This window comes from Balaenoptera acutorostrata, chromosome X (genome assembly GCF_949987535.1).
Source record: "Balaenoptera acutorostrata chromosome X, mBalAcu1.1, whole genome shotgun sequence".
Taxonomy (NCBI): Eukaryota; Metazoa; Chordata; class Mammalia; order Artiodactyla; family Balaenopteridae; genus Balaenoptera; species Balaenoptera acutorostrata.
The window spans coordinates 95,203,473-95,229,946 of record NC_080085.1 but is presented as its reverse complement, the minus strand read 5'-3'; the positions used below and the strand labels follow the sequence as shown (position 1 = coordinate 95,229,946).

The following is a 26,474-nucleotide window of genomic DNA, read 5'->3' as shown; positions in this document are numbered from 1 at the left end:
CGCCCTGCGATGGGAAAAGAAGCAAAGGAACGAGCGAGGTTGGTGACTGGGGGAGCTCTAACGCCTCTTTTGATTGGCAGTCGGAGCTGGCGACGTGAGGCGGTCCCTGGTCAGGCTTCACCGAGATCCTGGGAAAGCGAAATGGAGGGGTGTGTGTCTAACCTAATGGTCTGCAACCTGGCCTACAGCGGGAAGCTGGAGGAGTTGAAGGAGACGATCCTGGCCGATAAATCCCTGGCCACTAGGACTGACCAGGTAAAGCAACGCTTGGGGCCTCTCCGCTGGCGGCGGCGGCGGCAGCGGCGGAGACCAACGTGGCTGCCCGGCCCAGCCCAACCCATGGGGAGGCCGGTTCCGAGAGGGCCAGATCCCCGCCCCCGCCGCCCCATCCTTACCCCAGGGTCACCTCAGGACTCGGGACTGGGCGGCCGGAGCTAGCCCCACAAACCGCCAATGTTGTTTTCTGGCCCAGTACTTAGTCGCTGTATCTTGGATATTTCTAGAACGTTTGCGCGTTTCTCAGAAATGCCCAGTCTTTGAGACATCCGTGAGAAGGAAAGTTTTTGGTTTTTGGAAATGGGTTTGTTTGCTTTTATTAGTGATTTTATTCTATGGAACACGTGTAACTGAACGCCTCAGCTGGGAGCTGAGGATACAGTCGAATGGAAGGAGCAGACGTTAATAAAATAATCCCGAATCATATGTCCGATTATAAATTGTGGTAAATACTCGAGAGAGAAGTTGACGTGGGGCTTTCAGGACATATCATGGAAGGACCTGATTTAATCTCGCTTAGAAAAGCCGAATGTTGTCGTAACTGAAGAGGCTTTGCAAAGGAGGGAAGGTTGGCTGTATCTTGAAGGATGAGTGGGATTTCCCTGGGGGATGAAGGGGTATTCTAGGCAAAGGCAGAACAAAAGTGAGTGGACCTTGGGAAGTGTTTCTTTCTGCCCTCCTGCTCAAAAGACCCTCATGCTTTCACCCTGAGTTTCTAGAAGGATTCACGGTGCCCTCAGTAAGCCAACATACATTTATAGATTGCCTCCTATTTGACAGGCACCGTGATAAGCACTAGCAAGACAGTGTCACATAATTACAAATCTCCATTTTGTGTGTTTGGGAAGAGAATTAGAAGTTCGGAGACTTTTTTTCTGGAACTTTCCTTTATTGCTCAACCTGAAAATGCCTTTGTCTAGTTTACCTTCATTTTGGTCTGGTGATATTTAATACTTTAGATTTAATTTAACAATATTAAATTAAGATTTAATAATACTTCTAACCATTCTTCATCAAGTCAATGGCATAAAAAAGGGAGAAACTATTCAAGATCAAAAGACTTAAACATAACAAACATTTGCAACTTATGGAGCTTGTATGGATCCTGATTGAAACAAGCCAACTGCAAAAAGACATTTGGGGGACAGTTGGGGAAACCTGGGTATTTGATGTTATAAAGGAGTTAGTGTTAATTTTAATCAGTGTAATAGCTATGTAGTGAAGTATTTTTTAGATACTCAAATATTTAGGTATGAAAGGTCATAATATTTAAGTTTTGTTTTTAAAAATCTCATCAAGGAGAAAAACAGATGAGGCAAATATGGCAAAATAGTTATAAGATGTAGGTGATAGGCATATGGATTATATTATATTCCCTGTATTTTTATATGAGTTTGAAATTTTTGTAATAAAGTTTAAAATACCATTTTCTTTTACATAGGGCTAAGAAATATAGCAGTCACTGCAAAAAAAAAAAAAGAGAGAGAGAGAGATTCCTTTTGAGAAACATGACTACTAGCTTATTATTTTTTTAAAGTAATGTTGCTTTCTAATTCTGTGTGTGGTATGTTTTTTAAATGGTTATAATCTCAACTAATTTCATGAACATTTCTTTCCCACAAGATACATTTGTTCTTTCTAGAGCATCTAGAAAATTCAGAGCTGACGGGTTTGTGTCCCAACTTCACGATTTACTAGCTGTGCAACCTTGACAAGTTGCTTACCCTGAGGAGTCTGTAAAATGGGGATAATATCCACTGTGTAGGATCATGGGGACTACAGGAGATGATGCACGTAAAACTCTTAGCACAGTGCCTGACATAAAAGTACGTAAATAATGGAAATAGCCAAAGCTGTATTTCTGCCAAAGCACTGAAATCAGTTTTTTGCTCTATTGCTTTCATGGCTCTAGTCTGCCCAGAATTACCTACGTTCATCAATGTATTCTCCTCATGTTACTAAAACCTTGGTCTCTCTTATGTAAGTAATATGGTTTAAGGTTACCTACCTGAGGATCCAGTGCTCTCCATTTCTTGTTCCCAAACCGTAGGTTTGCTGGCTCCAATATTAATTTTTTTTTCTGCTTTCTTGCCTTAGTTCTTCTATTTCTCTTCAAGAATGTTGGTCTTATTGCTTCTCTGCTTCTCGTGTAGGACAGCAGAACTGCCTTGCATTGGGCATGCTCAGCCGGACATACAGAAATTGTTGAATTCTTGCTGCAACTTGGAGTGCCAGTGAATGATAAAGATGATGTGAGTACTAGGCAGAGTTGATAAATTCCCAGTTATCTTTAGACTCCAGACTGGTGTTTACGAAAGCCCGAGTATTAAGCTCACAAACAAATTTTAACCTTTATGACTAGGAGGTTACAGCATGGCCCCAGTGACCAAATACAGGACTGGTGGTTGCATTATTTCAGAATGTTCATTTTGCGACTCATAGCCTGTAATTTAAGGTAAACATGCAGATCAAGTCTTATTATGATGACCCCTAAGAGACTACAAATCCTTTTTATTATGTTGGAAATTGTTTTTGGTGAATATTGCCTGAATAATGAAGGCCTAGATATCTTTTTTGGTTATATAAAGATTTGGTGTAATGATATTGGTTATATTAGGATAAGACTTGTGAAGAATAAGGATGGAAATGTTTTTGTAGGCAGATTCCTTTTCGAGGATGCTCAATGAAATAATATTGATAATGGCAAAAAAGTAAAAACAGTTTAATGGAGGAACAGTTGAATACAGCATATATATCCACCTAATAAAATCATACACAACCAGGGGATTCCCTGGTGATCCAGTGGTTGGGACTCCGTGCTTTTGCTGCCGAGGGCACAGGTTCAATCCCTGGTCAGGGAACTAAGATCCTGCAAGCCGCCTGGCGTGGCCAAAAATAATAATAATAATGATAATAATATGCAACGAATAAAGTTATGATTCCAAAGAATGACATAGAAAAATTCTCACAAAGTAATGATAAGTGGGCTTTGTGGAAAACGCCCCTCATGGAACTTGATATCCTATTGGGGTATCCTTGATCCCAATCTTAAAACACATTAGAATTAGACTTATGTATTATTTCCATGTTGTGGGATTACGGGTGCTTTTCTTTTCTTTTATATATCTGGTTTCCAAATATCTTGCAGTGCTTAATGAGGGAAAGAGAAAGAATATTATTTTTTTAAACCATTTACACACAGCTCTGTAAACCCTGCCTAAATGTTAGCATTGATCCCTGTGCCTTTTCTCCCTGGTTTTTGTTCTGCCCACCTCTTTTACAGGCAGGTTGGTCTCCTCTTCATATTGCTGCTTCTGCTGGCCGGGATGAGATTGTAAAAGCTCTTCTGGGAAAAGGTGCTCAAGTGAATGCTGTCAATCAAAATGGCTGTACTCCCCTACATTATGCAGCTTCCAAAAACAGGCATGAGGTAGGGTTCCATTCCTAGGCTACTTCTTTTGAGTTCTAAACCTGTACGCAAACACAAATAGATCTCTGCATTGTTTTCTTCTCCATCTTCCCAGATTGCTGTCATGTTACTGGAAGGCGGGGCTAATCCAGACGCTAAGGACCATTATGAGGCTACAGCAATGCACCGGGCAGCAGCCAAGGGTAACTTGAAGATGATTCATATTCTTCTGTACTACAAAGCTTCCACAAACATCCAAGACACTGAGGGTAACACTCCTCTGTAAGTGACAAGTAGCAGTCATTTGTATTCTACCTGACATCAGCCCTCTTGCACTAATTCCTACACATCATTTCTTTTTTTAGTCTGCTTATAAATGTAATACATGTTTATAGCGAAAAAAAATTGAAAGTACACAGAAGTATAAAGATAAAAATTCAAAATGCCTATCATCTTGCCACCCAGAAATAACCACTGATAACATTTTAATGTATTTCCTCCCTGTCTTTTATATGCAAATGTGCATACTTTACATACGCTTTTTTTTTGTAAAATTGGGACGATACTGTGTATGTAGTTTTATATCTTGTTCTTTTCACCTCATAGTATATTGTGAGCATTTTCCAATGTTAATAAATATTTCTAAAACGTTTTTGAATGGCTATCCACAACTCCATTTTATGGATATGGCATAATTTAATAATTCCTCTATTACTGTATATTTAAGCTTTTTTGAGTTTTCCACTATTATAAATAATGCTACATTGACCAACTTTATACAAAAATCATTGGCCATACTGCTGATATTATCTTAGTATAGAAGTTAGAAGTAGAATTGCTGGGTCAACAGATACACATAGTTTAAGACAATTGCTGAATATTCCCAGATTGCTTCCAGAGGAGTTGTATCATTGTACCCTCCCAATAGCAGTGTGAGAGTGCCTATTACCCCCCCACCAACACCAAAAATATCCTTTTCTTATAGGAAAAATGGTATTTCAGAGTTGTAATTTACATTTTTTATTATCAATAAAGCTAAACATTTTTTAATGCCTATGACTAATTATATTCCTTCTCTAAATTATAACTTTTTGTGTCCCTTTCTCTATTTCCTTTTGGAGAATTAATTTATTGTTACTGATTTTTTTATGTACCCTTGACTTGACATAGTACAAATATTAACCTTCTGCCATGTTAGTTGAAAATATTTTTCCCAGTTTGTCTTTTCATTTTGTTTATGATTTTTTTTGAAATAACCGAAGATTTCAACTCTATACAGTCAAACCTATTAATCTTCCCTCATAGCTAGAAAGTGCTTCCTCACCCTGAAATTAGTTAACTATTCACCTGTATTTTATTGTAGTTTTTTTTAAAACATTGCATTGGTTTGGTTTGGTTATTATTTTTCATTTAACTCAAATCCATCTGGAATTGATTTATGCTTGACCTGAAGCTGTCCTCTACCTTGATATTTTTTCTACAGTACTTAGCCACTATTCTTCCTTATCGAATGGTGACTTTTTTGAACCAGAAATTCTGTGAGTCTTCTTTTTAGTCCAAAGTAGGATTCAATTTTTTTTAAAGTATTGTTTTCTTAACTCTTAGTTTTACAGTTTTTTTCTGTAGTTCTGAGCGACTGTGTCTAGGAAAACATGCATATTCTAGCCCTTTTCTCCAAATAAGAAAGGCAAGGTGGCCTGGAGGAAATTTAGGAGTCAGGCAGTATCGGGTCCTGAGCAGAGCCTATGATTAAGGAATAGCTACATGCTGTTTACCCAATCCAAACTCAGCCACTTAAACAACTATATTAAATACTTGTATTAAGTAACTCAGAGAAGTTACTTAACATTCCTGAGTCTAATTTCCTTATCTGTAATATGAGGATAATAATTCCTTCCTCACTAGATTGTTGTGAAGGTTAAATAAAATAACATGTTAGTGTCTGATACCCTACCTGGTAAACCATTAAGTGCCTGACAAGGATTCCCCCTCACTTACTGCTCAGCCATGTCATCATAGGCAAAGACTAACCTCTGTCACAATTTCAACTGTAAAATGGTGATAATAATACCTTGCTAACTTACAAGGTGTCTGTAACAATCAGATGATATAAAATTTTTTAAACTGCTTTTCCAAAATTTAAACCACACAAATTGCTGTTAACAGGTTGTGTATGGAGGTTTTTCGAAGTTCTAGCCTGGAATTATTGCATGTGTTTGGTGTAAACCACTAATCTTCATAAAATAAGGACGTTATTCCTTAGGCTGGCATTTAGATCACTTCTGTTGCAGTAGGACCAGAATTGTGATCTATGATCTGGTATTATAAGACTATTCCAATGAATTTTAACTTATAAACAGTCTTCCCCATGAAAATCGATTTTCCTTTCCAGATTAAGTAACTTTCCAATATTACACTACCTAATAATATGCAGTTTAGACTACCTGTCAGGAAATCCTAACCATTACATAGAATTGCAAATGATTAATCCGTCTTTGTGGTCCTTGATTTCAGACACTTAGCCTGTGATGAGGAGAGAGTGGAAGAAGCAAAACTGCTGGTGTCCCAAGGAGCAAGTATTTACATTGAGAATAAAGAAGAAAAGACACCCCTGCAAGTGGCCAAAGGTGGTCTGGGTTTAATACTCAAGAGAATGGTGGAAAGTTAAGCAGCTTGGATTTATTCTTACTTTGTATGTTTTGTGGTTGTCCCCTAATGTCCTGGAAATTAATGTACTTGTGCACAAGACGTCATCTATGAATGATGAAGTTTTTTCATCTTCCAAGTCTTATAAACATGTTGACTATTGTTCCTGCTGAGGTATTTTTTCTTAGCTTACAACTTGCTTTCCAGGCATTGAATAACAATAATAATAATTGAGATTGTTCTACTGTTGTATATTATTCTGTATTGAATCTTGGTTAACTTTGAATAAGTGATTCTGTGGCTGTTGTGAGTCTTCAGCACCCTGCCATGCACCCTCTATCCCCCTCTGAGGCAGAACAACCCCAATAGCACCAGGCCAATTGTTTTGCCAAATGTTTCTAGGTGGATTCTAGAATGTTCTTCCATACAGTTGAAACACATCGTAACTCGTTTTTCAAGCCCACTCAGAGGCCTATGCCAAATATTTCTGTTTTTTCCAACAGTATGGTTTAATTTGTTTTTGTTATAGAAGGAATACTTATATATTGTGAGGACGAAATTTTCAGTTCAGAGGGCATGCTATCCAAGTTTGGCATTCGTAAACACTAAAATAATGAAAAATAATAGCCTGTGTACCAATGTATGTTTTTAATGGGCTATTTCCCTCCAAAATAAAGTGTATTGTTTATAAAAAGGAAGTTTTAAAGTACCTATATTAAGTCATCCTGTATTGAAAAGAATGTCAAGCTTGTTACCATGACGTGTAACAAAAATGTATTTTGATTTGTATTTCAGAAACTAAAAAAATAAAATGTTGAGAGAATCTCCCAATTCTTTTTGCAAATCAGACACCCACTTAAGCCTTTAAATCCTTTATAAAGACAATTTCTTAGTTTTTGGTAGCTCTGAAGTCAATAAAATTAGTGAAGCTTGAACTACAGCTAAAATCTTTAAAAATAGTAATCTTCTGAATTGCTAATTAAATGTGGAGCAAAAGAAAATAAGTGTAAACTTGATCTCAATTTAGGGAAGCATTTTAAATGATTACTAGTCATAAAATCTAATGAACTCCAAGTGACTCTTCAAATTATTTTTTAATTTGAACTTTATGCTGCAAATATTGCTTGAAATAAGTAATCCAAGTGAGTCCACAAACTTCAGTTAATTTGGGGTCAGAGACTTAATGACCAGTATCTAAAATGAGTTTTGTAAACACAAACTGTGTTGTTGATATTCAGACCCTTTTACGTAAGTATTTTGAGTGCTGAGCTTTACAATTATTAATCAGGGAAGCATATTCTTTTCTAGTTCTTCTTACTGAAAGTTCATCAAACCTGAGTTACAGGCCAGTGTAAAAGCTGCAAATATTAACTTCTCAGCATACAATATTGCAGGGAAAGTTCACTTGGTACTCTAAAGGACATGGGAGATCTCAAATGCATAGTTTCTTGGTTGTCGGTCAAGAATTACTATGTTTTAGTCCTTTTTTTAAAATCATAGATCACTATTATTTGGAGGCCCTCCACAGTGCCGTACAAATTCCAGCCTTCTCCCCTTCAGTCAGCACACTACTGTTGATAATGACGTGCAAGAACTTGTCATAGTTCGTAAAGCTGTGTATTACATTAAGACAAGAGCTAGCTCTGATTCTGCTCACCATTGTATCATCAGCCACAGTACCTGGTCCATAGTACCCATTCAGTAAATGTCCAGTGGGTGACTGAATAAACAGATGAATTTGGGGAGAATAAGGACCGACAGCCCCAAAGCTGTCCCACTGACTTTAGCATATCCTAGTTGCTAAATGCAGAAATAAACAGGTGAGAGAAGTTCCTGGAAGTCTTTTTGGGTGGTGAGAAGTGAATGGTTAAGAAGCCAAGGCTGGTTTGGGATTTGGTTGGGACTACCCACTTAACTTTTAACTACCTGTAGCAAAATAAATCAGGTAGTACCTTATCTGAGTGAGAATTAAGCTGAAACAATTTGGTCGAAGCTTAAGCTATCAGACTATTTGGGTAATGACCTATTCCATTACTTATCTTCTGATCCACTGATGAATAAGCAGAAAAAAAAACTTTCTTTTGTTCCCTTATTGGAAATCTCTTTAACATAGGAGTCCATTTTCCTGCCCAAGTAAAATTTAGTGAACACAATTTTGTTACGATTCTGTATTTTATAGTTTCAGGATTCATCACAAACATAAATATATGGTATATTATGGATGTACTAATAGAAGATTAAGGAGACTGGGATAAAAGTTGCACTGACCCAGAATGGCCTTATAAGTAGGTGGAGTAGATAGATGGTAACCCGCATGGGTTGATTTGAGAGGGGCTGAGAAAGCTTCTTTCTCCAGGAATATCTCCCCTCTGGATTGTTCCAGTGCTTGAAATTCCACCATTTTTAGTATCTTTGGATTAAAGAATTATCTGTCTTCAAGAGTCCCCTCTTAGGGACTTCCCTGGTGGTGCAGTGGTTAAGAATCCGCCTGCCAATGCAGGGGACACGGGTTCGTTCCCTGGTCCAGGAAGATCCCACATGCCGTGGAGCAACTAAGCATGTGCACCACAACTACTGAGCCTGAGCTCTAGAGCCCGTGAGCCACAACTACTGAGCCCACATGCCACAACTGCTGAAGGCCACGTGCCTAGAGCCCGGGCTCTGCAACAAGAGAAGCCACTGCTATGAGAAGTCTGCACACCACAGCAAAGAGGAGCCCCCACTCACTGCAACTAGAGAAAGCCCGCGCACAGCAACGAAGACCCAATGCAGCCAAAAATTAAAAAAAATTTTTTTAAAGAGTCCCCTCTTAAAAGATAAATTTTCCTAAGAGAGCTAGTTTATTATCAACCTGAATGACATCACTGGATGATGAAAGATAATGTTCACTGGACAAGAACAGGTCACAGAACAGCTACCTTTTGAAAGGGTGGCAAGGGTAGAGATAGGTTGAGCAATGAATCCTGCCTGAGGGACGCAGATCCAAATGGGTCACTGAGCCAGTAGGCGCATGACAATCCTGGGTGTTTGGAAAATAATGCCAGAAGGCCAAGAAGGGCACTGAAAGGAGAGACCCAAAGATACCACTTTAGATTAACCTCACCTACTTCCCAACCTTGCCCAGCTAGGGTTTTTGCATTGGCAACATGTACCCTATATCCTTAAATCTGGACCATACCCTCCATTCCTGGCAAATTCATTATGTTGATTTCAACTCAGCTTCCAGACTATCAAGATCATTTTGAGTATCCACGCATCCCAGGATGCATGATTTATTAAGTGTACCTTCTGTGTTTTTATCTAATTCACTAGTTCTTATTCTTGGATTCAGGGAGTCTGTAATTTATCTAAAACTGTACTTGACATTTTGTGTGTATAAGCATTTTTCTAAGGAGAGGGGTCCAGAGTTTTCAGTGTATTCTCAAAGTGATCCATGGCCTCAAAAAAGGTTAAAAACTGCTGATCCAACTATTTATTGGCATTTTGATCAGAACAGTGCTAATAAGGGCAGAGCTCTATAAGACCACTGAGGGTGCCTGCCTTCCTGTTCAGCACCAATTCAGCAGAAATTTGGGGGTGGTGTTGACTACTATATATTATTAGTCTCTTGCGATTTACCTCTATCATAAGAGTAGAAGGAAGGTGAATTCCAGCTACTTTGGCATTCTGGTAATTGAAATTTTTAAGCTCTAAATGTCAGATCATTCTTAAGACCTTCATCATTTTGCTTCCTGGACCCATCAGACACCGTATGTCATAATATTATATTTGGTCTGAATGGAATTACAGGTGCTTCAAAAATCCCTGCGATTGGCTGAAAATTAACACATCAAGGAAAATGCATAAGTAAAAACTTGCTATCTCTTCTCTCCGTGACTCTGGACAAGCGTAATATTAATTTCAATTTCAATCTACCCTAAAACCTTCTAAGACTCTACCTCAATTAGTGTATAGGTATGATCTGTATGCAAAAGGTTTCACAGTTTCCTCTACATGAAAATCTGAATGTGATAAGTTACAGATTCATTACTTTATTTTAAAAGACGTCACTTAGGGGCTTCCCTGGTGGCACAGTGCTTAAGAATCCGCCTGCCAATGCAAGGGACACGGGTTCGAGCCCTGGCCCGGGAAGATCCCACATGCCGCGGAGCAACTAAGCCCATGCGCCACAACTACTGAGCCTGAGCTCTAGAGCCCGCAAGCCACAACTACTGAGCCCACGTGCCACAACTACTGAAGCCTGCGCACCTAGAGCCCGTGCTCTGCAACAAGAGAAGCCACCATAATGAGAAGCCTGGACACCACAACGAAGAGTAACCCCGGCTTACCGCAGCTAGAGAAAGCCCGCGCATAGCAACAGAGACCCAACACAGCCAAAAATAAAAAATAAAATAAATAAAAATTTTTTTAAAAAAGACTTCACTTAGAAGGAAGTCAGACACAAAAAAGTACATACTGTATGGTCCTATTTATATGAAGGTCAAGAAAAGGCAAAGCTAATCTCTAAGGATGGAAAACAAATCAGTGGTTGCCTGGGTCCAGGTTGATGGTGGGATTGCACAAAGGGACACAGGAAACACTTTGGGATGATGGAAATGCTCCATTTAGATTATCACGGTGGTTTCATGGGTGTACACGTCTGTCAAAACTCATCAAATTTTACACTTGAAATAGGTGCAGTTTATTGTACATAATGTATATATCAATAAAATTATTTATAAAAGATTTACCTTAGGATCATTAAAATAAGATTTTTATTGAGTATTACTTATTGAACCTTAAAATAAGATTTAAAATCTGATTGATTACACAGATGAAAAAGTCTACAGGTAAATTTCTTCAAAGTGAGATGTGGGTGAAATATGATCAATAGAAAAGCTTTTTAACAGGTGAAGAAGAGGTGATATCAATGCATTTTAGTTAATATTAAGCATGTATACAAGAATGATATCTCTTTATAAATGTGAAATATCCCAACAGTAAAATAGATTAATTAGTTCAGATTATCTAAAATAGATCTTAAGTGTTCATTTAGAACAGTTTCCTAGTCTGGCCCTTCCAAAGTAGATAGCATCAGACAGTGTGACAACATAATAGCTCATTCAAAGCTAAATTGTACATCACCTGTAATATGAATATTTTGTGTTCATTGAAGGAAAAGTGTATTTGGAATTGTTTGCCTGTACGTTATTTTGCATTTAAAAATTGGTTATTTTTAAATTTTGCTGTGCTCAGATATTGGATAGCCGGTGGTTCTTTGGGAAATCTAATATGATAAATGAAGCATTAATTTTAAGACCTAGTTTTAAATGCTATGTACCAATTAATATGTACCCTTTATTTCCCTCTGGAATTTTAAGGAATTTTTTTCCAATCTATGAGATAATGCTGGTGAATTCTTTTCTTAGTGGTCAATGTGAAAATGAATAGGGAAGCTCTGTCAACAACAAATCCTAGAAATAATATTGAATCCAGTTAATGCCACCTTGTCATGTGTGCATGTGGAATCTCAAAGAGTAGCTAAAAATAGAGAAGTAAGATTGTCTGAAATAAGACACAGGTGTGGCAAAACACCTTCAACTGAGTTCAAAATCACTTGTCATTTCATTAGTTGTGTTTACATGTTAGTCAAATTGTAAGTACTCTATACTGGTAATGCAGGAACCCTTGCATTTATTTAGTAGTTATCTTGACCTGTCTGTTTTGGATTGATGGTAGGAGCACCTTGTTAGAAGAGGGTTGGTCAGAATGGAGGGAGGTGGTGGGTTAGTTAGGTCAACTGAATTCCAAACGCCGGTAATGGGTTCCTTAGTGATGAAGACTGTACTCAGGCCACCGGCCTATGTCTTAATCACCCCCTTCCCCTCGTCACAGGAGGGCTCAACTACAATCGAGGGCTCCGGTTCCTGCTGTGGATCCAGCTTGATCTCAAGCTCAGGCGCCCGGGCAAGCTCAGGCCCTGAGGCCGGCTCCAGCGCAGGCTGCAAGGCAGGCTCAGGCTCGGGGATAGGCTTGTGATCTGGCCACAGGGCGGTATTAGGCTCAGCCTCATGGATGGGAGGTGGCAGAGTTGGTTCTACTTGGATGATATCTTCATCTGGTATTGTCTCACACTCTGTACTTTGGTTTATCTTTGTCATTAGTCTGCAGGAAGAAGACCCAGGGAAGAACAAGTTAGGGTTTGACATCTCACACGGAGCCATAGGTTCTGTAGCCTCAGTGACCATAGGTCCCAATCTGTTCGGGACCTCTGTGATTTCTGATAGTCTGACTCACTGTCAGACCACGGGTCTCCATTTGGGGTGCAGAAAGGTTAGGTCTCAACAATATAATGAAAGTTCAAGAAAGACAAACTAGTGTTTAAGAGGTGAGAAAACTGTTGTGAGGTTGAAAGGGTCTAAAGTTCTAATAAGGTCTTTGGCCAAATCCACGGCTCTGGTGCATGTGTAGCACCCACTCCATCTAGCACAATGCTTGGCACTTGATTGTGGAAGCACAGAAATGGATAAGAAATAACATTTGATAAGAAATAACAAAGTGGTCAAGAGCCTGGGCCCTCAGCACTTTTGCTTCCATGGGCCCCTTGTTCCATAAAATAAAAATTAAAAATTATATTTTATCACTATTGGTAGAAGGACAAGTATATTAATATATTAAAACATTTTCTTAACCCTAAAAGGATTGTCGTGGCAGTTAAATGGGTTGATACACATAAAATGCTTAGAACAGAGTCTGGCCCACAGCGCTCAGTACACGATAGCCATCACCATTCTTTTATAAAAGCAGTGAGTAAGCAGAAAGATACCTCTATATCTTATGCTAAAAGGAGTGCTTAGGAAGAGCTGACTGAAAGAGATAGGCCTGAGAAATGTCTATTCAAGTAAAGACAACAAAGTAAGGTCTTACTCGAGTTCTGTGGTGGGTTTAGAATTTCTCTTCCTTTCCTCCCGCTTCGCCTTTGCCTTGTTCCTTGCGAAGCACACCACAGAGAAGATAATGGCAGCACCTACTAGGGTACCCACCAAGGCCCCGACAATGATTCCAACTTCTGGATCTGGAGGACACAAGCAGCTGGTTAGGAAAGTGGAGCATAGTGTCTGCCTCATCCACGTGCATTCGTGACCAGTGGGGAATATCCGGGGCATTCATATAGTGGGAAGGTGCCTTGTATGGGCTGAGAGCGTGGAAACCCCTAGAACTCTTTCAGCTGGACTCATAGCGGGAGAAGAAAGGTGACTGGCTTGACCATGTAGCCTTCCCATTCACATTTACACACATAAAGAAAAAAAAATATGCCAACTTGGGGGAGGTGGGGTTGCTTTAGAAATGTGGTTTCGGACTTCCCTGGCGGTCCAGTGGTTAAGACTCTGCGCTTCCACTGCCGGGGGTGCGGGTTCGATCCCTGGTCGGGGAACTAAGATCCTGTGGCACGCTCCCCCCCACACAAAAAAAATGCGGTTTGGAGAAGTAAGTCTTCACCGTTCATTTGCTTGGGCAGTGAGAGAGACACGATGGAGGTGCAATCCGGTCACCAGAGAAATGACGTCTGTTACAGGCAGACACATTTCACCAGGCTTTCCCAAAGCATGGGTGAAGTAGTTCCCTAAAAACCTTCTCTTCCACAGATTCCATGCTCACCAAAGAGCCTCATGCATTCTGGCCACTGGGAAGGGATATGCCCATTTCCATAAACAGGCATCTGGTTTATTAGATCAGTCTACGGAGAAACTTAATGAGTGTGAGATGATCTAGCTGAGTGCCAGACCTTCAAGCACTGAGGTATTGTCCGCAAGAGACCATGTCTGGGTTCCAGGTGGGCCCATCCCCATCGGCCTCCCTTCAAGCAAGGATGGATATCTTACACTTTGAGATGAAAGCCTAGTTGAGTTGCCTGATCATTCTTTTAACTTTCTATGATTAAAGGAATACATGTGCATCATTTAGAAAGTCAAACAGTTCTACTAGGCTTCTAACAAAAAAAAAAATCAGCAGTTCCTTTCTCCACTCCTTCCCATCTCTAAGTCCCATTCACAAGAGGAATTTGCCCCCATGTTTCTATTACACTTGTTCTAATATGTTCTGCCTTTTCCAATTTTTGTCATTTTCTATTGGCTTCCTACTCTGGAGGTTGAAGATTTAACTCTCTTACACCACTCCCCTCACATCCCGCCATATTCTCCTGATATAACATAAAGTACCGTTAAATCAATGTTTGCAGTATTATGACTATGTAAATATTGTTCACAGCTGCAGAACATAGTATGATTCTTTCTTGTACAACATTTTAAAAATTTCCCCAAGGTAAATAATTGCCTCATTTGGGGATTTATGGGTTTTTTAATGTATTATTACTAATCCCCAAAACTTCCAGCAAAAGTCCTTTCAGTAGTTTCAAACACATCGGCTAATCTATCGGTTTCTTTCTTTATTTTTGACTGTGTTGGGTCTTTGTTTCTGTGCGAGGGCTTTCTCTAGTTGCGGCAAGCGGGGGCCACTCTTCGTTGCAGTGCGCGGGCCTCTCACTATCGCGGCCTCTCTTGTTGCAGAGCACAGGCTCCAGACGCGCAGGCTCAGTAGTTGTGGCTCACGGGCCTAGCTGCTCTGCGGCATGTGGGATCTTCCCAGACCAGGGCTCGAACCCGTGTCCCCTGCATTGGCAGGCAGATCCTCAACCCCTGCGCCACCAGGGAAGCCCTATCAGTTTCTTATGTTGTTGTTGTTTCCTGCCTTGGAGACGTCCCTTCTGGAGTCCCCCACCTTCCTTCCTGAGCATGGACTGGTTGCCCTCCTAAGCCTGCTGCTCTGTTGTCATCCTTCAACCTCCTTTTACCCTCATCCTAATTTTAAAGATAAAGAAACAGCCTTTGCAAGCTCCATCTCAAATAGCACTTCACTGGTAAAGCTGGCCCTGGTTCTATAAGCATAATTAGTTGTTTCTTCTTTGGCATCCTATAGACCCTGTGCAGACCTCTGTTATAACATTTAACAAATTTTAGTGTTTGTGCCTCTAGCTAATCTGTGAGCTCCTTGAGTGTAAGACATATATCTTATTAATGTCTGAATCCCCATCGCCTAGGACATTCCCTGGCATACAGTAGATAGTCAATGAAGGTTTGAGGAAGGGAGGGATGGAGGGAAGGAGGGAGGCAGGAAGTCAAGAAGGCAGGAAGGAAGCCAAATGCTAGACATCATTGAAAAGAGGATTCAAAAGGAAGCAAGGATCAAGTACAAATCTGAGGAGTTTCTATATCTGCAATATGACTGTACCTCCAGAAAGGCAAAAAGAGATTGGGGAAGATCTGGAGAAAAACAGCAGAAATGATCAAGGGAGCAGGGACAGAATGGGACCACAAAAAAGGACACACAAAAAGATGAAGTTTCCAGTCATAAAAAGAAACAAAATTGAATTATTTGTAGTGAGGTGGATGGACCTAGAGTCTGTCATACAGAGTGAAGTAATTCAGAAAGAGAAAAACAAATACAGTAGGCTAACACATATATATGGAATCTAAAAAAGCCAAAAATGGTTCTGAAGAACCTAGGGGCAGGACAGGATTAAAGATGCAGACGTAGAGAATGGACTTGAGGACACTGGGAGGGGGAAGGGTAAGCTGGGACAAAGTGAGAGAGTGGCATGGACATATATACACTACCAAATGTAAAATAGATAGCTAGTGGGAAGCAGCTGCATAGCACAGGGAGATCAGCTCGGTGCTTTGTGACCACCTAGAGGGCTGGGATAGGGAGGGTGGGAGGGAGGGAGATGCAAGAGGGAAGAGATATGGGGACATATGTATATGTATAGCTGATTCACTTTGTTATAAAGCAGAAACTAACACACCATTGTAAAGCAATTATACTCCAATAAAGATGTTTAAAAAAATGGCTGAAAGTGATACAAAAATGAAGGAGCAAACTGGAGTTGGAAAATGTCTGATTCCGGACAAATAAAAGGAAGAAAGCTCAGCTTCATAGGAAAATAATATTCCAATGGAACTGGGCCCCCTGGATATGGTATATATTAAAATCACAGATTGAAAGGAAGTTTGAAAAAATGAATAAATGACAGGATCTGAAATGTAATGAAGTGATCCTTGAGAGGTGTAGCAAGATATCCCTTGTGAGAACTTGCCCCCTGATTGGCCCAATTTGACAATCTCAGGCCCTCAAGTCTATGCTTAGTAACTAGGCACCTTTGAACTGGAAGGTTGAGGTTTAGAGGCATCGTGACTCTGCCAGTTACAAACTGAATGACCCTGAGCAAGTCACTTACCTCCCTGAGCTTTAGTTTCCTTTTCAGCAAAGTGAAGCTTAACAATATATTCTGCCTCCTAGACGGGGTGATCGTAGGACAGAGTGGGATAATGCTCGCAGCACCCGGCCAAGCGTCCGGCACATATTTTGTGCTCCGCAATATTAGCTACTCTGAATGTAGGTGCAAGTGTCGTTATTACTATTATTATTAGAGGCAGATTTTAGCAAATTAGTCAATAACTGGAAAGTTTGTGAGCTCCATGTTTGACACAGATTGCTATAGCTTCACCTGGATCTACCAACAGCATCACAAAGAAAATTCAGCTTCGTACTATGAATGAGGCTGTTGTTTTACTTTCCGGAGGTTTTGTGAGGGTTAAGCAAATTAATTTTTGTAAACAATTTGAAGCAGCACGTGGCATATATTAAGTATTATGTAAGCGTTAGATATTAGGATGGTCATCCACCATGTCAACCTATAAATAAAGCACCAAAATCTCCAGTCAGGAAGGACTAACCGGGGATTCTAATTAATTTACTTGATTGGCAGGCCCAGGATACTTGACTTAAGGAGAAACTGTTAAAGTTATATGATCAACTCACGTGAAGAAGTTAGGTCAATTTCACAGGAACTATTGCCAAGGTTGTTGATAGCGGTGCACTGGTAATAACCTTGTACAAAATTGGTCAGATTTCCAATAAACAAAATCCCGGTGGCTGGGTCTGTCAAAACCAGGAAATAGCATTTTGAAATCTCTTATGTGGGTAGAGATCATGTGAATGTAGCAGACCATTCAATGCCCACCCACTTCCTCACATTGGCCTCCCTTTCTTGAGATGTCCAGGGTCCAACTAGACCCCTGGAGACTCCCATCTGGGACCATGCCTATTTTCTCCACACCCACCACCTGTGAGCCAAAAATGGTCTTGACTTCTAGAAGTTGGGGAGAAGACCAGAGGACAACCATCTTGATGGAAGATTGACATTCTTTGTACATTCTCCCCCCAGAAAAATAGAAGACTGTGCTCTAAGGACAAGCAGCCAGTCACACACACATGCTGTCAACCAAGCCCACACACCAGGCCTTGCCAGGGGCAGCAGAGGGCTATACTCACTGAAGCTTTCTTTCACTGGGACGATGTCTCTTCCTTCAAGTTTATACCAGTAGTACACCGGGGAAGGTGTTCCAAGCACAGAGAGGCAAGTAAGAGATATAGGATGGCCAGGTTCTGGTATTCCTTGGATGCTGCAAAAGGGCTTGGAAGGTTTGACTGTAAGGCAATGACAAAGAGTAAACACTCCTGCATGATGAATGGCAGTCTGTACCAATTTTAGTCACTTCCTCACTTTCATTCACTTCCTCACTTTCATTTTGTAGAATATGTACACTTACTTTTTTTTTAATCTTTAAAAACTTATTTTGACAGTTTTCTAGCTGTACCACCAGGTGGGAGTAGAGCACTTCAGGTACAAAGACCTTCCGTCACTGGACCATTAATATTCTAATAGCATCCATTCTATCTGCCTGCTCCCCAGATTCATAACCATGAATTTCCGCATTGTGCCTTAAAATATGCCTTTATTAAAAAACAACTAAGAACATAGTTTATACTTTGGAAGCACAGTCTTAAAGGAAAACAGAACCCTTAAATACTTGGAGATAACTGGTTACTTATTCTTTTTAAAACATTGTTTTATTAATGCCATATTTTTCCTTTGTGAGTCATTTTTTGGCATTTATTCTTCTGGGGGTGACACAAAATGGAGGGTTTGAATTTGCCCGTGTCCCTCATCGGGAGGGGAAACCCATTGAGGGGGAGGGGTGTGCTACAGGGCACTGAAATCTTGATTCATCCTTCACGCCACAAGCATTTACTTGAGTGCCTTCTGTGTGCCCAGCACCGGACTAGGCACCAGAAATTCAAAAGTGACTCTGACACAGTTCTGAAGTAGGGTCGGGGAGTGGTAAGAGATTAGGCTAGAGAGCAGTGAGGCCATAGATTAGGGGGCTCTGTGTTTCATGTATTTTATACCGAGAGCAGCAGGACCACAGAAGGAATTTAAGCAGGGGAGGGACGATGATCATTTTAACGTTTTAGATGAATTGCTCTGACTCCAGGGGTTCCTGAGCCAAGGGACAGGAGGAGACAGATTCAAGCCGTATTAAGAAGTCGAGAGGGCTTGAGGACCAGCTGGATCTGTGGCATGAGGAAGAGGGTGGGCTCAGTGATGGCTCCCAGGTTCCTGATTTGACAGCTGGGTACACGATCTTGCCATCCCCTGAGATAAATACAGGGTTAGGGTGAGGGTTAGGGTTAGGGTAAGGAGCAGGTATTCGGGGAAGTAGTGAGGAGGAGGAAGGGGCGATGATGAGGTCATCTGGGATATACTGAGTTTCAGCTGCGTATGGGGAACTCCTGTGGGAAGCTGAGAATCTGATTCTCCTCACTTATCTTAATGCTCACAGCTTATTCTATCCTCAGTCTGACTTATAGATAAGGATCTGAATCGATACTTTCCAATTCACCTTCCTTAATTTGGATATAAAACACTCCAAAGGCATAGATTCTCTGCCTTAGGCTAGTTAGACCCTAAATGCTCCAGCCTGCCCAACTCTCTGGCTCTTACTTGGGAGGCAGCAGTTAAGAGCACAGCTCTGGATCCACACCGAACCCTGCTCCACAACTTTACCCTAGACGTATTTAGGCAAGTAACCTAGCATAGCCAAACCTCAGTTGATTCATCTGTAAAATGTGAAAAAGAGATTACCTGGCCTCCAGCTAATCCAAATATATTGTATTTATATAAATAAAATAATGTATATAGTATCGTACACATGGAATTGCTGTTGGCCACAGGCAGGAATGAACTCCTGCTGCCACATTTCCAACCTTGCCACTGACAACCTTCCAATCTCAGACTCTAACCCACTGTACATGTGAGCAGGAAAACAGATGGATATAGCTAGAGTTCTTTGAAATTTTCACAATCCCTTCTTGTCTTTTAATTGAAGTATGCTCGATTTGCGATATTCTGTTACAGTTTCAGATGTACAGCAGAGCGATTCAGTATTTTTGCAGATTATGCTCCATTATAGGTTATGATAATGGGTATAATTCCCTGTGCTATACAGTATATCCTTGTTGCTTATCTATTATATATATAGTAGTTTGTATCTGTTAATCCCACACCCCTAATCTGTCCCTCCCCCTTCCCTCTTCCCTCTGATAGCCACTAGTTTGTTTTCTATGTCTGTGAGTCTGTTCTGCATATACATTCATTTGTATTATTTTTTAGATTCCACGTATAAATGATATACAGTATTTGTCTTTCTCTGTTGGACTTATTTCACTAACCATAATATTCTCAGGTCCGTCCATTCTGCTGCAACCAGCAGTATTCCATTCTTTTTTATGGCTTAGTAATATTCCATTGTGTATATGTACCATACCTTCTTAAGCCAATTGTCTGTTGTGCCATCCCTTCTTTTAAACAGGTGTCTTTTAATTAAAAGAAGTATTTTTCTGTTTAGCTCTTTATTCTTTCTTTTTTTAAATCAATTTATTTATTTATTTATTTTTGGCTGCATTGGGTTTTCATTGCTGCGCACAGGCTTTCTCTAGTTGCGGCGAGCGGGGGCTACTCTGTGTTGCGGTGTGTGGACTTCTCATTGTGGTGGCTTTTCTTGTTGCAGAGCACGGGCTCTAGGCACACGGGCTTCAGTAGTTGTGGCTCACGGGCTCTAGAGCGCAGGCTCAGTAGTTGTAGCACATGGGCTTAGTTGCTCCACAGCATGTGGGATCTTCCTGGACCAGAAATCGAACCCGTGTCCCCTGCATTGGCAGGCAGATTCTTAACCACTGTGCCACCAGGGAAGTCCCTCTTTATTCTTTCTTACTGTGGATTTCCTCAGATGGAGATAACTCCTTGGATTTGCCTACCCTAAATAAACTAGGCTATTTAACCAGAAATCCAGTGCACCTATCACTAGATTTAGATATTGCCTTTTTAAAAAACATGGTGATTTTATTCCACTGTAAGTGGAATAGAATAATCTGAACTGAAAATTAAATGGGGGTGCTTCATCACGGAGCCAGACCCCAGGACTTGAACTAATTATGGACAAAAACCTGGAATGACTTGCATTCATTTCTTGAGCCCAGAATCAAACCCAGATAGGCATTTTTAAATTTTGCTGAACACATTTTTCTTTTATTTTTTATTAACCAAACACTTAGTGAATCACTTTGAACCACATCCCAAACCCATATATTTTCTAAGACTACTGATTCAGTATTGAATTGACATTTCATCCAGTTAAAGTCCCCGACAGAACTTGGAAGTTTTACTGGCAAAGCCACTGATCTACCATTTAGCTTTATTGCTTTCAACAGAATTGGGATGGGAAGAAGAGGCTCACCTCAGAAAATAAATGAAAATGCTTCAGTGTGTTCTCAAACCTTCTCTAAATTCATCATTTTCTTTTTATGTGCCAAATTGCAGAAGGAAGATGATGCTTGTTCCAAATGCATACAAAATAATTATTCAAACTTCTGCTGGGTATTTTTCAGATATTCATTTTCCAAGGCTATCATACCTAACGGAAGTCTCTCAAATGAATGGTCGTCCAAACCACCTGGGCCTTTGCGCATTGCTGTTTCCTTCACCTAAATCGTGCCCTGCCACCTCATCCCCTCTTCTGCGTGACACGCTCTTGCACATCCTTCAACATTCAATGCAGAAGTCACTTTCTCCAGGAAGCCTTCTCCAGTTCCCCCTGCACGGCTTTATGCCCTTTCCCCTGTGATCTCCCCGCTCTCCTCTCCTCCCTCCACTGTAAGCTTATGTTATATATCTGCCTCCCCCACTAGACTTTGAAATTTAGGAGGGCTGGGAGCTGAACTTTTACATCTTTCCATCCCCATTGCCTACCATAGTAACTGAACATGTGTTCAGGGTTTGCCGAATGAATTTATGCATGAATGAGTGAATGCATGGGATCTATGTCTACCACTGGGTTATGAAAAGTCTCCAAAAGACGCATTGCTAGGAAGAGCAATATTTAAGGAAATATCAATACCTCTCTCCTCAGTTGGTCTCCCTTACACACTTGCCCCTACCATGCCCCACCCCTCAGTCAGGGCAAGCAGAGCAGGCACTCATGTGCAATAGAATTTGAGAACTGCAAACAGCCTCTGCAATTTTTAGAGGAAATTATCAGTCTCAAAATTTCCAGAAAGCATAAATTTGTGGAATGCCTTTGTTCTTAGCCTAATTAATAAAAACAGGATTTTGAGAGTTCCCAGACAAAGAAATCCACAGAGCCTTCTGTCTCTTATCTTGCCTGGGTACTGGATGCTTAAGGAAAAGTCATGACACAGTCATTGCAAGAACAACTGACCCAAAGACTCATGGGAAAAAACAACTTAGAGAGGAAATGACCCTCAACTTCTTATGGAAGTTGATTGGGGACTCTCTGAACTTTAAATTTAAGAATATTAACCACCCTAACTTTACCTCAGGGCTATTTCCAAGCTCAGAGAAAAAGAGGCTTGGCTTCTTTAGGTTGCTTCTGGTCAGAAGGACAACCCAGAGCCAGGGAGTAACAGAAAACCATTAGGGGACTAATCCCTCAAATTCTATGAACACTGAATCTCCAGCATATCATTTGATTCTCATAACGATAATATGACAGGGCAGGAATTTCAACCCCATCTCAAAATGGCCAGAGAAAGGTGGACTGACTTGTCTGAGGCCACTGAGTAGCAGAGTAAGAGCTAGAACCTAGGTCTTCTGACTCCCAGCCTGATGTGCTAGCACCTATTCCACACTGGAACATCAACTCTCCCAGGAAAGGGCTTGTGTATACTTCTCTTGTCATCCCCTGTACCCCAAAGCCTAGCACAGGGTGCAGCAAAATAAAAACATGATGGAGTTATCCCGTTCCTAGAAATCAGCTCTCGATTACCTTTTCTTCTTTTCCAGGTGGGTAGATGCAGTAGCAAACCTCACAGTAAATGGCTGGTTCTTTTTAGGCATCACCTGGGCAGCAAGCTCAGACGGTTCTGGGCAGTCCTCTTGGGGTGTGCACCTTGTTACCAATTGCGGCTTTTCAAAGCTACTCAATTATCGAGTCACTGGTTGGATCTAGTTCCTCCTTTCCCGTGATGGATATACACAGCTCAAGAGCAGCAACGGCTAGATAAGCTCCATTTGGGGTTACTTAGAAGTGGGAGAGCCCTTAGCTCAACTGGTTAGTTGGTGAAGGTTGACAGCCCTTTCATCCCTCCCTTCAGTACATCTGAAGGCCTGCAGACAGGACCTGCTAGGCATACAGACAGGAGCAAAACTCCCAGTGTCCTCTCAGACAGAGATGGGAAGGATCCCTAAGAATCACCAAAATTGTGAACTTCCCCAAGAGCAGAAACCACGCCTCCATCCTGGCTCCTGGCACAAAGCAGGCACTCAATAAATGCTGCATAAATGAACCACTCCAAATTCATTTAAGAGCAGATATGACTTGCCCCATGTCACATACTGAATATCTGTGCATAAATAAATGAATTCTCAACTCTTTCTTTTTTCCAAATAGCATTAATATTTTAGAAAGGGACCCATCTGCCTTTATTCCACAGAATGATTTAATGGTGGGAATTGCGGCTGGCTTTGGAGAGGTAACAAATTGACAGTTGTTTCCCCCAGGTAGGACTGGCCCTAATTGGAGGTTCCCTCTGAAAGAGCTGCTAGTGATCATATAGTGGGACTGTGCATTTTCCCATCTGTTCTCATCGCATCCTTCAGAGATAGGGGTCCAGGAAGTGGTCATCTATTGCTATCTGTCATGTTGGCAGCCTTTTTGGTTTGACAATTGTTTCAACATGTTTTATGAGTGATTTCTCAGTGTTACTCTATGGGTTGGGTTTGTGGTGTGTCTTTATTTTCCCGATAATAAAGGAGCAGGGAGGATATTTACCCTGGGACTTAATTGGTACCAATAACTCACTGCCCTAGCTCATTCAATGTCCTAAGTTGCTCCAAGAAGAGAAAAAGCAGAAAAAATTGTCCATACCTAACACACTGACGTTGAGGGTGCCTTGATTTTTGCCGAAAAAGTCAGGGGGGTTGTTAACATCACAGACGTAGATGCCACTATCTGCTGGTTGCATATGCGAAATAGTGATGGATGCGTTACCTGGAGCATTGGACCCTACAATGCGATCTTTAAATTGCCCGATGGCTGTAGCTCGTCCACCTTCAGAATAGTAAATCTAGGACAGAAAATGACAGAAATGAGAACTGGGCAGTGTCCGGGGCTAGGATAAGCTACGTGGAAGTTCCCCCTATCCAATGTTACCTACTTTGACATTGAACGAAAAATGAAGCAGTATCCCCCTCCCCCCGCCCCCGGTAAGGAACAGGTCCCTGTGGCAAAAGTTTCTCAGCTCAGTGGGACACTTTAGCTTTCTCACAGCATTGCACAGCCGCGACCTCATTTGTGCTCAAAGCAGCTCTGTGATGTCATCAGGGCAGGGAGATATGCAGATCTTATAGACAGTAGGCAGCTGGAGCTGACAGGATTCAACTCCTAAGCTTAGGCTAACAGATCAAGATGCTCACCTGATGAGTCTACCTGGAGGAAACTCATTATATAGGACACAAATGTCTGATGGGAAAACCAAAACCATCGTCTTTCCTACTTGATAAACATTTTTGATTTCAGTTTACTTTACCCAGCGGGATTATCTAGAATATCTGATTTCCCTAAAAGAATATTCATGCTCCTTACATGCATATTCCTTTGGGTAAGCAAAACTGAGTTCATCCTGTTTGTTAGAAGAATAACATTTCAGAGCAGAGAGGCTCCTGAGAAACCATCTGGCCCCATCGCTTCATAGTGGTGGTGCGAGGATGAAGCAAAGTAACTTAGCCAAGGGCCTAGGAAGTGCTTGGTCAACGGTAGCTACTACCTTTCTCCCCGCATGGCAGGAGGCAGAACTGGGATTATTACTGCTTTTAGACAAATAAGGGCACTCAAACACAGAGATTAAACGACTCACCCAAAGCCATAAAGATTTATTTATTATTATTAATATTTACTAGATTTAAGAAAGATCTTGATTATAGTCCCATCTCTGTTAAAGAATATGGATATTCAGATCATAATGGCAACTGTGGAAGCAGCATGGTGTGATGGAAAGAGGCCTGGTCTAGGAGTAAGAAGACCTGGGTTTTATTTATTTATTTATTTATTTTTAACATCTTTATTGGAGTATAATTGCTTTACAATGGTGTGTTAGTTTCTGCTGTATCACAAAATGAATCAGCTATACGTATACATATATCCCCATATCTCCTCCCTCTTGCATCTCCCTCCCACCCTCCCTATCCCACCCCTCTAGGTGGACACAAAGCACCGAGCTGATCTCCCTGTTCTATGCGGTTGCTTCCCACTAGCTATCTATTTTACGTTTGGTAGTGTATATATGTCCATGCCACTCTCTCACTTCATCCCAATTTACCCTTCCCCCTCCCCATGTCCTCAAGTCCATTCTCTAGTAGGTCTGCGTCTTTATTCCCGTACTGACCCTAGGTTCTTCATGACCGTTTTTTTTTTAGATTCCATATATTTGTGTTAGCATACGGTATTTGTTTTTCTCTTTCTGACTTACTTCACTCTGTATGACAGACTCTAGGTCCATCCACCTCACTACAAATAACTCAATTTCGTTTCTTTTTATGGCTGAGTCATATTCCACTGTATATATGTGCCACATCTTCTTTATCCATTCACCTATTGATGGACACTTAGGTTGCCTCCATAAGACCTGGGTTTTAGCCATGCTGGACCTCTGACTGTGACATGGGGGAAGTAGCCTCTCCTCATGTCTACATGGCAACCTACTCTGCAATAAGAAACAAAGTTATTTAATCTCTCCAACCTTTAGTTTCCACATCTGAATGAGGAACCAGAGTAGTGTTCTCTAAAGTATGATATGTACTCCCTAAGCATAGGCCCACAAGTTGATTTTAGGTGGCAAGAAATTGGAAACTTTAAAAATGTAATGTGTATTAGAGACATAGCTATCACATCAAATCTGTGACTTCATGGATATTATTGCTTACAGTGAAACTAAGGCAGACATTTTTAAGACTTTTAAAAACCAAGTCAGGGAGTGCCCTGGTGGTCCAGTGGTTAGGACTCAACACTTTCACTACCAGACCCAGGTTCAATCTCTGGTCAGGGAACTAAGATCCCACAAGCTGCGTGGTGCAGCCAAAAAAAAAAAAAAAAACCAAGTCAATAGAGAAAACAACATTAAATAATTACTAGTGTTGGTAATACACAAATATGACACAAATCATGAAGATGAGACATGAATGACTAAACTTTGGGAATCACTGGACTAGGTGATCCCTGAGGTCCCTTCATAATACACAAAGTCTGTGTACACACTTTGCTAGTTTCATATAAATGTGTATAATTCCAGGGATTGTTTTTTATTATTCAATAAACTGGGATTGCCCTAGTCCAATGGCAATTAATATTTCATAAAATCTACTAGAAGAGACTTATGGTTCATTTAATTCACTCTCCTCACTTTACAGAAGAGACTGAAGCCCAAAGAGGTTAAAAAAAAAGACACACAAAGTTAACAGTTGGGCCGGGTCAAGAACGCAGTTCTTCTAATTCCTTGTCCAGTGCTTTTTACATTAACAGGCTAATGAAAGGGAAGGCAATCAGCAAACCAAAAGATATTGTCTAGATAAATTCAAATGTATTCTCCTTCAGGTAGAAAGCCAATATACTTTTAAACTAAAGCAGAAAGGGAGATTCTGATGGAAAATTCAAAGAAAAGAGTATATTTAAGGAGAAAACATCTTGTCTCT

At 40.8% G+C, this 26,474-nt stretch overlaps 2 protein-coding genes across 3 annotated transcripts in view; one reads left to right on the top strand and one right to left on the bottom strand.

Moving 5' to 3' along the window:
- The first annotated feature begins 68 nt into the window (after positions 1-68).
- On the top strand, positions 69-7,154 carry PSMD10 (proteasome 26S subunit, non-ATPase 10). 2 transcript variants are annotated; one of them, XM_007196390.3, is made up of 5 exons: positions 69-255; positions 2,430-2,528; positions 3,560-3,706; positions 3,801-3,967; positions 6,200-7,154. In XM_007196390.3, exons 1-5 carry the CDS (start codon positions 142-144, stop codon positions 6,351-6,353), a joined length of 681 nt encoding a protein of 226 aa, XP_007196452.1. In that variant the 5' UTR covers positions 69-141; the 3' UTR covers positions 6,354-7,154. The 2 variants fall into 2 exon arrangements, with proteins under 2 accessions (XP_007196452.1, XP_007196453.1); XM_007196391.2 differs by having other exon boundaries at positions 70-255; positions 3,801-3,888; positions 6,200-6,335.
- A 4,590-nt stretch (positions 7,155-11,744) lies between these two features.
- VSIG1 (V-set and immunoglobulin domain containing 1) overlaps positions 11,745-26,474 on the bottom strand; it is a 34,109-nt gene continuing 19,379 nt past the window's right edge. The window contains exons 3-7 of the mRNA XM_007196392.2: positions 23,656-23,854; positions 17,702-17,857; positions 17,189-17,308; positions 13,238-13,385; positions 11,745-12,475 (exon numbers count right to left, since the gene is read on the bottom strand). Coding sequence (XP_007196454.2) covers positions 12,172-12,475; positions 13,238-13,385; positions 17,189-17,308; positions 17,702-17,857; positions 23,656-23,854 — 927 coding nt within the window. The 3' untranslated portion in view covers positions 11,745-12,171. The remainder of the gene's footprint in view (positions 12,476-13,237; positions 13,386-17,188; positions 17,309-17,701; positions 17,858-23,655; positions 23,855-26,474) is intronic.

Excerpts from the sequence above, each read along its gene's own strand:
- PSMD10 (XM_007196390.3), top strand. The coding sequence starts at position 142 with ATGGAGGGGTGTGTGTCTAACCTAATGGTCTGCAACCTGGCCTACAGC. Across the intron at positions 256-2,429 it reads TGGCCACTAGGACTGACCAG|GACAGCAGAACTGCCTTGCA; the intron begins GTAAAGCAACGC and ends CTTCTCGTGTAG. Across the intron at positions 3,707-3,800 it reads CTTCCAAAAACAGGCATGAG|ATTGCTGTCATGTTACTGGA; the intron begins GTAGGGTTCCAT and ends CCATCTTCCCAG.